Raw genomic sequence first — 10,042 nt, 5'->3', positions numbered from 1 at the left:
CCACAGTGACCCTGTGCACGGCAGAAGGAAATGGCCTGGCCCTGCACCGCCCTCACAGTTCCTGCGCTGCAGCCACTGTTGCATCCACAGTGTCAATCATCTCCTTGAGGGTGTTCCTTGTTTGTTTGTTTGTTTGCTGCCCCTCTACTTTACCAAGCGTGCTGTCCCTCTCCAGGGACTGGTCTCTCCTGACAACATGTCCAAAGTATGGATTACATTCACTGGTTTGAGTAATTTCTTGTTGCCTTATGCTTGCCGGGTTGTGGTGTGACTGTTGTGTTATGTGCTGTCCAGTCTGCTATCGGGCCCTCTAGGCTACAATCTTTACAGGTGGTTTGGATTGCTGAACACTGAAGCCACTGCACCGCCAAGAGCCATCGACAGCTTCCTCTCCCCACTTCAGATACGTTCCCTGAGCAACGCTGAGAGAAACGGCTGGAGGGAGCGAGAAGAAATCTTCCTTGTAGGAAGCATGGCTTGTATACCTTGATTACCCGCCTCCCATCCCCAAGCAGGATTTTCACTGGCCTCTTTTGTTCCACATTCATCCAGCCTCCGCTTAATTTCAATTGCTTAATGTTGGAAGGAGCTCCTGGATTATCTAAGGCAAGATGGCAAAGAAGTTTCATCTTGACTTCTAACTTCAACCAGACTGGTAGGGGTGACTTGAGATGTGTAGCATCTGGACTCAGAGGGGAAAGCGTGGCATAATTAATTAGCCACGTCTGCCACAGAAGGAGGAAGTCTAGATAGATGTGCGGCTTATTTGTCGTGCAGTCTGACGCAACCTCTCGCCCAAGACGAACAATCTCTAGTCTATAATGTTGCTCTGAGATGGTTTTTGCTTAAGTACATTCACGGAAGCAGCTCGCTCGCTGTTTGGATTTCTCCCTTTGTTGGGCAGCTCTTCCTGGGACCCATAAAGTGGTGTGAGGGACTGGACAGATCTAGATGACCCAAATAGATTCAGACTCTGCCATTGACTACTGTTGTCATTCTAGGGAAGTCAATCCTGTGCGGGCAGTTCGACTCTGCAGCACGTGGTGTGACTGAATCAGAATTGATTTGATCACAATAGGTTGGGGAAGTAGCGATGTCTTTGGGCCTCAGTAATCCACTCGGGAACTGAAAAACTGGAACTGAGTAACCACAATGTTTTCTTCCTGCTTGGGGTTGTTAGATAATTTCTTGTCAAATTGAAGATACAAAAGTGAAGGATGGAGTCTAGCCTTCCAATCAGGTCACAGACCTTCTCATCAGGAGGGTCCTGGGAACCTCCCCCTCCCTTTCTGCCTTCACTTTCCTGTTGATGCCAAGGGGAGACCCGTGGGAGTCCTGGAGATGTGTCCACGGCCATTGGATCCACAAGATTTTGCACCCACTGGCTGGTGATGTTCTTGCATTCTGTAGCATTGCATATGGCTTTGTGAGTCTGAGGAGGGACTTATGGACTAAGTTGGACTGGGCTGGGCTGTTTTATTGATGCATGACTACTTCTTGATATAAAGCTCTCTCTAACACATATATACGAGTGTCTCTGGATTTGTTTCTCTAGTTGCCCTGGCCTAACACACTGCTCTAAAATCCATTTCTTTCTTTGAGTCCATACGTGCCCTGAATGACAGCTTCAATTGACTTTAGTTATAGCATCTAGGCTTACATGATGGTCCTTCAGATCTTCTGAGCCTTTTGTTTTCAATGAAACATACCAAGTTTCTATATCTCATATGATCTGATTTTCAGACTTCTCACCAGTCTGGTCATTATTTTTTGGCTCAGGCTGTCTGTGCACTGCTCCCTTGTGCTTTGCCTGCCCCTCCTGGCTGAGGGGGACAGGACGCACCTGGACCCATGCACAGTCCCAGGAGAGGCACCACACAATCTATCTTGAGGTCCAGGGAAGGTTCCAATTTCCAGGTCCTTCCATAAGACTGCATGCCAAACAGGGGGAAGGAGCCATGAAGTCACCTTTGAAAGGAGATGGTACTTTCCCCCGAGAGTGAGTAAGTAACCATGTACTATGTAACGGAACAGGTGCACCTGCTTAACAGACACAGAAGGAAGAGTTGCCAGAGGGTCACCAAGGTTTTTGCAATGCATTTTTTCATTCTTTTCGCCCTAAGAAGGGGCCACTGCGTATTCATATCTCTACTTAGTGGGGAAAATCATTTCCCACTCTTCTCTCTTGCTGCACTTCATCTTCATTTTCTTATCTTTCAAGTCACATGACCCCAAGGCCATAGACGTTCTTGTTTTGTCTTTTGTGCAAAAAAACTGCTGCAAAGACTATTTATTGCTTAAGGAAAAGCAAATGCAAACTAGCAAGAGCAGATCTGAGAAGATTCTAGTCTAATGACAATGGTATCGAGGCCATCCACAGAAAAACTCAGTGACAGACGGGGCTTTCTCCCTATCACCCGCCTAGCCCCAAGGAAAGGGTGTACCAAAAACCACAGGCTCCTACGTGACCTGGCCTTGGGCGGTTTCCCTGACCTTGGCCTTCTATGTCCCTCTCCTGTCATGGTTAAGTAGTGCCGCTGCCACAGAAATACCAGAGTAAGTGACTTTTAACAAATCAAGATTTATTGGCCCATGGTTCTGGAGGCGAAAAGTCCAAGCCACCATCCCAGTGAGGTTGATTCCTTCTGTGCAGGCATTCCCAGGATTTCCCTGGTTCATGACTCGCTGATGACCCTCACATGGTTTCTGTCTCCCGCGGTGTGTGCCCAAGCATGTCTCTGTCTAATCTGCTCTTTATACCACTCAGAAATGATTCGGTTCCAGCCCCCAGTTTGCATATGGTCTAATGAATATGATTGAAACAAAAACAAAAACCCAACAACCCCTATTTCAAAACAGGATTTCTTCCACAGGTACAGGCAATAGGATTCTAATTCAAGCCGTGATACCTCCTTTGTTTTGATCCAAGCCCTTTGGTCTCTATTCTTTGCAAACACCAATCATGCTCCCACTTCAGGGCCATTGTGTTTCCTGCTGTCTCTGTCCAGAACACGCTTGCCCCGGTCACTGCACGGTAGGCTCCTTCGCTTCATTTATTCTCTGTTCAAATACCACCTTACCTGGGATTCCCTTCTCTTGATTACATGATCTAGAATGGCCCCACCGCTCCCTGGCCCATCCTTCCTGGCCCTTTACTAGGATTCTTGTTCTGAGTTGACCCTGGCAGCACTTGGCACATACTTGTTTGCTTGTACGATCTAGAATCTCCACTCCAGAAAACGGGCCTTTATGTTCACTGCTGATTCCCTGCACCTAAACCCACACCACGCACATGCTGGGAGTTCAGTCAGTATTTGCTGTGGTGTGACTTTCAAAGCTCAGATCCCCAATGCCTGGGGATTGGTTTCACATTTTGTTTTCCAGTGGAGGACTCATTAGGCGGCTGGTTGACAAATGAGTCACTGGGGATGGGGACATTCATTTATTTGAACAGCACAGATCTGGACAGAAGGGCCCGATGCACCACATAATAAAGCCACTGTCTACAGGAGGGTGTCAGGAGCTCCCTGGTGACAGGAGGACTCTGGGCCTCTCTAGCGCTGCTCTGACCTCAGGTGGGACACAGAGAAAAGTGGGGAGTGGTGTGGGCCTGGGCTTTCTTCTCTCATATGGTCTCCATGGCTCATGGGCTTCGTCTTCCACATCATTTGTAGGGGCTGAGGTCAGTTTGCTGTGGTCAGTGACTGGACTCTCCTCCAAGTGGGTGGCCATGTGCACTGCTCAAGTGGCCACAGGAGAAGGCAATGGAAGAGAAGTGGGGAAGGCATATGGACGAGGCAAAGCCAGGTGACCAGCATGAGATCCCCGAGCGGAGCTGCCATCAGACAAGGACACTCCGGGAACAGCCGAGTGGAGGAGTGGCAATACGCACCTAGAAGGCCAGCTAGGCTGGTCATTGGTCCAAAATGGGAAATGGAGGTGGGGGTGGGGGATGACGTGGGAAGGAGAAACCCTTGGGCAAGAATGTCATCCTGAGTGGGTGTCTTGGGAAATTTCTTCACCACCTACTCTGTTTCTTCAATACCTCCTTCTCTGACATCACTTCCTGTAAGAGTTGCGGCCTCAGGAGACATCTGGCTACCCCTGTGAGGGGGCCATGTTACCAATTCTCAATCTCTTAAGTGTAAATTTAGTTCATCAATTTTTTCCAGAGTCGCAATAGCCCAGAACTTTGCTACACAAACTCATTCCAAGGCAGGTTGTATTTTTCAAAGGTGACCATGATAACAGGTTCCTCTTTCAAAGTGACCTTGACAATCCTTACTCTGAGGGGTGGAGCCTTTGCCCCTTCTTGGACTTGAGTGGATCTTCTCTGCTTTCCTCTGAGAGGGTGACAGAGTCTCGGTGCCTCGTCCTCCCCTGCTCCTGCGTTGCTCTCTGCTCTGCTCCGCCTGGCTTCTCACTCTGCTGCGCTCAGGCAGAAAGTAAGTTGCACTGCCACTTCCTGTGACAGGGGTACATCCCACGTCTCTTTTCCTGGTTACTGTGCTAGAGCAGGGGTTCTCAACCTGTGGGTTGTGACCCCTTTGGGGGTCGAATGACCCTTTCACAGGGGTCATCCGATTCATAACAGTAGCAAATTACAGTTGTGAAGTAGCAACAAAAATAGTTTTATGGTTGGGGGTCACTACAACATGAGGGTCATGAAAGGGTCATGGCACTAGGAAGGTTGAGGACCACTGGTGCTAGAGAGAAAGGAGAACCGCACCCCTCTTTCCTAGATCCTGCAGGAGGCACGAGGGCCAACAGAGATAGCAAGGATGTCAATAAAGAATCACTTGCAAGATGTCATCCACCCCAACCATGAGATGTGAACCATCCCATGGTAATCTATGGACTCAGATGATCTGAAAGTCTTCCAGGCCAGGAGGGAGTCCTGTCCCCCACTTCTCACTTCCACCTTATCTTATAAAAATGTCTAGGTCACCAGGAGACATCCTAATCTCAAGTTACAGGGGCTGCAGTTGAGGCTAGAAGTAAATAAGCAGAGTTTATCTGCAGGTTCAAATGTCTACGGCCTTTTAGAGCCCAGGACCCAGGCTGGCGCCAGGCCTCTGGTGCCAGTTGGCTACTATTTCGTAAACAATGGCCAGAGAGCATCGATGTTCCGGTGGGTCTGGACAACTTCTAGCATCTTTGAGGGACATTTCTGTTAGGCTCCTCTTACCCAGAGTAGAGCCACGACATGCACAGTAAAGGGAGTGAGGGAAGGTGATGGAAGGTTCGGTCAGTACTTCCTGTCCTCCCACTATGACAGCTGTGCTGGCTGTTCCCCAGAGGCAAGGAGAGAGTCTCACAGGAGGTCTGAGGACCACTGAGATTTCCAGGGACCAGCGATGTCCCAGAGCTTTACGTTGGCTGGGCAGCGGGGCTCCTGATGATCTAGACGTCCGTTCATATCCTCTCTCACGGCAGACCCTACACAGGTGGGTTCTCTGTCTCGGGAGCCACACCATTGGCATGGACATCCTGCTTCTTGTTCCCTGGTGAGAATATCAGAATGCAAGTTACTCCTACAATGCTTATATTCTTGGCGTTCTTGGCCAGGCACAAGGTCTCTCACTGCGAACATTTCCCTTCCAAGGTCACCTCCAAGTAGTTCTCCCTTGATCTTCTAAGAGAGGAGAGACTTTGAAAACAAGAAATTCTTGTCTGTCTAAACTTGATCTGCGGCTCTCCTGTGGTTGTAGCTGGAGGTGGGACAGAAAAACTGAGCTAGAACCGCTTAAAGGACGCGGCAGAGCTGGGTCCTACGCGGGAGCCTTCCCACTCTCCCAGGGGGTCAGGTTTTCTCTCTGTCCTTTCTCACGAGGCAGAGCTGCTCTGTTGTGAACCTTGACGGCAGGATGGTAGGTGAAAGAAATCTAAGTCACAAAGAACCACGCATTGAATGGTTCCATGTATACAAACTTCTCAGCACAGGCAAATGTTGCCTGTTGCTAGTGGTGCCAGCTCAGGGCTGTGGACTTTCTGTTGGGAGCAATGAAAACGCTCTAAAACGGATCACTGTGATAGATGGGCAGTGTGGTGAGCATCCTGAAAACCTTTGGGCTTTATGCTCTGAATGGGTGAAGGGGACGACATGGCAACTCTGTGTTAATAAAGCTGTCTGAGGACAAAAGGCTGCTCTTTCCCTGGCTCCCACCTTCTTACTACAAATCCTGGTGACTGTCTGAGGCAAAGGGCCAGGAGCACAGCTTCTGCAGAGCAGACAGGGCCAGACAGGAACTCTCTCCTCTGCCTTCTGACGAGCACACCAGAGCCACTAGTCCCCTGGCCTAGGGGCTGTGCCAAGGATCTCCCCAGGGCACCCCCCTCGAGGCGAGGTCTCAGTGCCTCCCTCTCCTTGCTGACCTGGGGCCAGAAAGCCTGGGATGGAAATGGCCATGAAGTTCAGGTCATTAGGGGATGGTTCTTTCAGAGACAGGGCATCCGAGGACAGGGGCAGAGGCACAATGCTGAGCTCAGAGCCTGGCCTGATCTCTAAGCGCCCTCTTTCCTCCTCTCTTCAAGGAGAACACCTTCTCTGACCCTGGCTACGGGGTGCTTCTTGCAGGGAGCCACCTCCAGGGATGGTAGCCAAGCTGGTCGAGGGATTCATCCGTCCTTCTACTCACCACACCTCTTCTGAGTCCCAGCTCTGGTCTAGAAACCATTGTTAAAGAGGCCGCCAGTGGTGACCCAAACTCTCCCTCTATAGGGCTCAGAGTTCAGCACGGAAGTAAATGCCATAGATGTTGTGAGTGTAGTAGGCATGAACGTAGCCTGGGGGGGCGGGTAGGGGAAAGAGTGGCACTGAGCTAGGCAATGGGCTGCTAATCACAAGGTTGGTGGTTCAAACCCACCAGCTGTCCTGAGGGAGAAAGATGAGGCTGTACAGATTGATAGCCTCAGACACTCTGGAGAGGGCCACTGAGTTAGAATGGACCCAGTGGCCATAGGCTTGTTGTTTCTCGCTTGGTGGGTTGGAGAGAAAGTCGGGAGGTTTCTTGGAGTAGCCACATCTTGAAGGTGAAGTAGGAGACGGGGCATTGGTGGGAAGTCGGAGACAGTGTGGCCCAGGCTGAGAGAACAGCGTGTGCATGGCCCGGGGGAGGCGTGTGAGGGAGGGGTCAATTATTTGAAGAACTGCACAAGAGATTTTAAGTAGTTCAGTCTGGCTGGAGGCCCAAGTGGGAGATGGAGAGGGTGAAGAGAAGAGGTGGGAGAGGTAAGGAGGCACAGATCATCCCATTAGCAGGAGGTCCATCCTGGCACCCCCCTCCCGCTCCTGTAGGGCTCCTACCTGAGCAGGGACTACAGTGCCAGGCTGAGAGGAGACCGGCCAGCACCAGGATCAGCGAGGCTGGCAGCAGCAACAGCAGCAACAGCACATCATTGTAGGAGGTTTTCCCTGGCTCTGGACATGGATGGAGGTGGGAGGATCAGAGGTAGAACTGATGATTTGTGGTCCCTTAACCACCCTAACCCTGGGCATACCTGCGTCACGGTGACAGCTCTCCCAGGGGGTGACTGTGGCCAAAGCCCAGCTGACAGGGTTGGAGACAATGCAGGAATAGGCCACACTCCTGTCTCCGGGCCCCAGTGAAATCCTTAGCACCTGTCCACTTGCAAGCAGGCCAAGTGGCTCCAGACTAGCGTCAACGGTCCCTTCTTGTCGCCAGCTGTAAGTGACATCACTGATGTTGGGGGCCCAGCAGGAGAGAAAGACCTGGCAGGTCCTAGGGGACTGGGTGTCCCTTGTTGCAGCGATGAACACTTGCACTGTGGGCCTTGGCACTGCATCTAGGCGAGAACAGAACCAGGCAGTAGGTTACAGGGAAGTGGACTGGATGCACAGTGCTGGCTCCAGGACCCACAAGGTGCTAGATGCCGGTTCTGGCCAGCCTTGTTCACCAACCTGGTCTGGTTTCCCACTTCCCACAAGACAGACACTGAGCTCCTGAGACCAAGCATCCCCCTGGCTGGTGCTCCCTCTCTATCCTGCTCCCTCTGCAGTTCTTCAAAACATGTCATGCCCGTCATATCTTTCATGCTTCCCTAAAGGTACACATGTCTTGCCTGCTTGCTCTCTTCAAAATTCCTAGTGAATGCAGGGTCCAGCTTTGGCTCATTGCGTCTGCGTTGTGCCCTGGCTGTGCAGCCATCCCTGGGGGCCCAGGTCTGGCTCTGAGCTCTCTAGGCTGCACGCTGTCTGCCTTTCTCTTCTTCCGTCTCAGTCAACAGCAGACAGCAGGCCTGCATGAAGTCAGGCAAGAAAACAAATCCATTTCTTGGCCTTTTGAAACTTACAGTCTGACGAGGAAGACAGATATTGACAAGGAATTGTAAATAATTAAGAAAGTAACTACAAGGGTGTAAAATGTTTTGAAGGATGAGCCAGGGGATTGGGATCTGTCTGGTTATCTTGATATCCGTTAGGCCCTCGTGCTGACGAGCAGTCAGAACGAAAGAGACAAACGGTTTTACAAAAAGGCACATATTCTTCACTGCGGAGTCGCTTCCAACTCCAGGCGACCTATGTGACATAGAGTAGGGTCGCTCCAGAGGTTTCCAAGGGTGGAGTCTTAGTGGAAGTCTTTAAGCTCTTCTTCCTTGGCAACAAAGGGTGGATTCAAACCCCCATCTTTTGGTTAGGCACCAAGGGCAAACCATTTGCATCGCCCAGGGACCTCGGGAAATCACAAAGTGAAAAAACCCTCGCTGTCACGGGGCCAATGCTGACGCATGACTATCTTCTAGGATAAGGTAGAACAGCCCCGTAGTCTTCCCAAGGCTGGCATCTTTACAGAAGCCGACTGCTACCTCCTCTTTCTCCCGCTGAGTAGTGGGTGGGTTTGAACCGTCAACGTTCCAGTTGGCTGCAGAGAGCTTGATCCCTGTGCTGCCAGGGCTCCTTCGGGCAAAATTGTAAGTTCTCCAAAATCAGTCCGAGATGATGCCTCCCCTTTCCTGGGCAGGGAGATGAGATGCACGGATCCTGAACCTTGATGGCCAGGGACCAGCAGGAGAGCCTTCTGGTGCCAATAGGAGGGTCCGGGCTCTGACAGCATTCCAAAGTCAAGCAGAGCAAAACCTCTTTAATGCCGGCACAGTCTGGTGAGATTTGTGATATGAAAAAAGGAAAGAGTTGCTGGGCACACTAATAGTATAAGCAAAGATTACAGGGGTGGGGGTGGGGGTGTTATTTACACTACTTAAGAGGACAAGCTGCTTCCAAACACGATCAGGCACCCATTGACATTTTTCGTAACTGATCTACTAATTCAAATCATTCTTATCTATTGTCAAAGCAGAGCTCCTAAGGACTGCTGCTTGGCAGCTTTGTGCAATTAGTTCTAATCACGCTATGTATTTGGAAGCAATAAAACAGCAATTTCCTTAAAATCTGTAATTCAGACGCTGAGAACAAGGCATTTTAGAGCTTAGTGGTGTGGGTGCTGCATGTAGTATCACGTTCAACATCCTCATTTCACATGTGCTGCAGCTGAGTCGCAGAGCCGGGGAGAGGCTCCAGGGCTGCCTGGAGGGTTGGGTAGATTTTTCACTCTGCAGAATCAATGGGCTAAGGAGATATCAAGGGTGGGGTGCTGCAATGCAGCCAGCACCCAGCACAGAGCTGTGTATATCCAGAAGGGTACCTGTCTAATTGCACAAAGGCACTTTATGGCCTGTGGCTTCTTGAATGCATACCCGAGGACAGCCAGTTAGTCTCCGTGGCTCTCTCGTCTCTAATTTTTGCTCATGGCGTGTCTTTCTCCCTCACTGCGGGCTTCTTCCCAGCTGCCACCTCTACCGCTTTTCCTAAAATTGGTCTCCCTCCTCCACGCTACTCAAATTTCTCCTGCAATAGACGTGTGAGGTCACTTGCATCTACTTTTCAAAGGTAGACAAACAAGGGGGAAAGGCCCTCCTTTTCTTAATCAGCAGAAACATGGTAGAAGTGGGAGAGGGGCTGACGATGGAAATGGCAGAGGTAGTGGTGGTGGTGGTGGTGGTGGTGGTGGTGGTGGTGGTGGTG

General features: G+C 50.7%; 1 protein-coding gene across 1 annotated transcript in view; it reads right to left on the bottom strand.

The window, feature by feature from the left end:
- Positions 1 to 4,909: 4,909 nt before the first annotated feature.
- SLAMF8 (SLAM family member 8) overlaps positions 4,910 to 10,042 on the bottom strand; it is a 12,648-nt gene continuing 7,515 nt past the window's right edge. Inside the window, exons 3-5 of the mRNA XM_004716548.4 lie at positions 7,501 to 7,806; positions 7,307 to 7,420; positions 4,910 to 5,504 (exon numbers count right to left, since the gene is read on the bottom strand). Of these exons, the coding sequence (XP_004716605.3) occupies positions 5,440 to 5,504; positions 7,307 to 7,420; positions 7,501 to 7,806 (485 nt within the window). The 3' untranslated portion in view covers positions 4,910 to 5,439. The remainder of the gene's footprint in view (positions 5,505 to 7,306; positions 7,421 to 7,500; positions 7,807 to 10,042) is intronic.

This window comes from Echinops telfairi, unplaced genomic scaffold (assembly GCF_000313985.2).
Source record: "Echinops telfairi isolate 266 unplaced genomic scaffold, ASM31398v2 ScPeMD7_7425;HRSCAF=8463, whole genome shotgun sequence".
NCBI lineage: Eukaryota > Metazoa > Chordata > Mammalia > Afrosoricida > Tenrecidae > Echinops > Echinops telfairi.
This window is presented reverse-complemented; position numbering and strand designations above follow the sequence as displayed.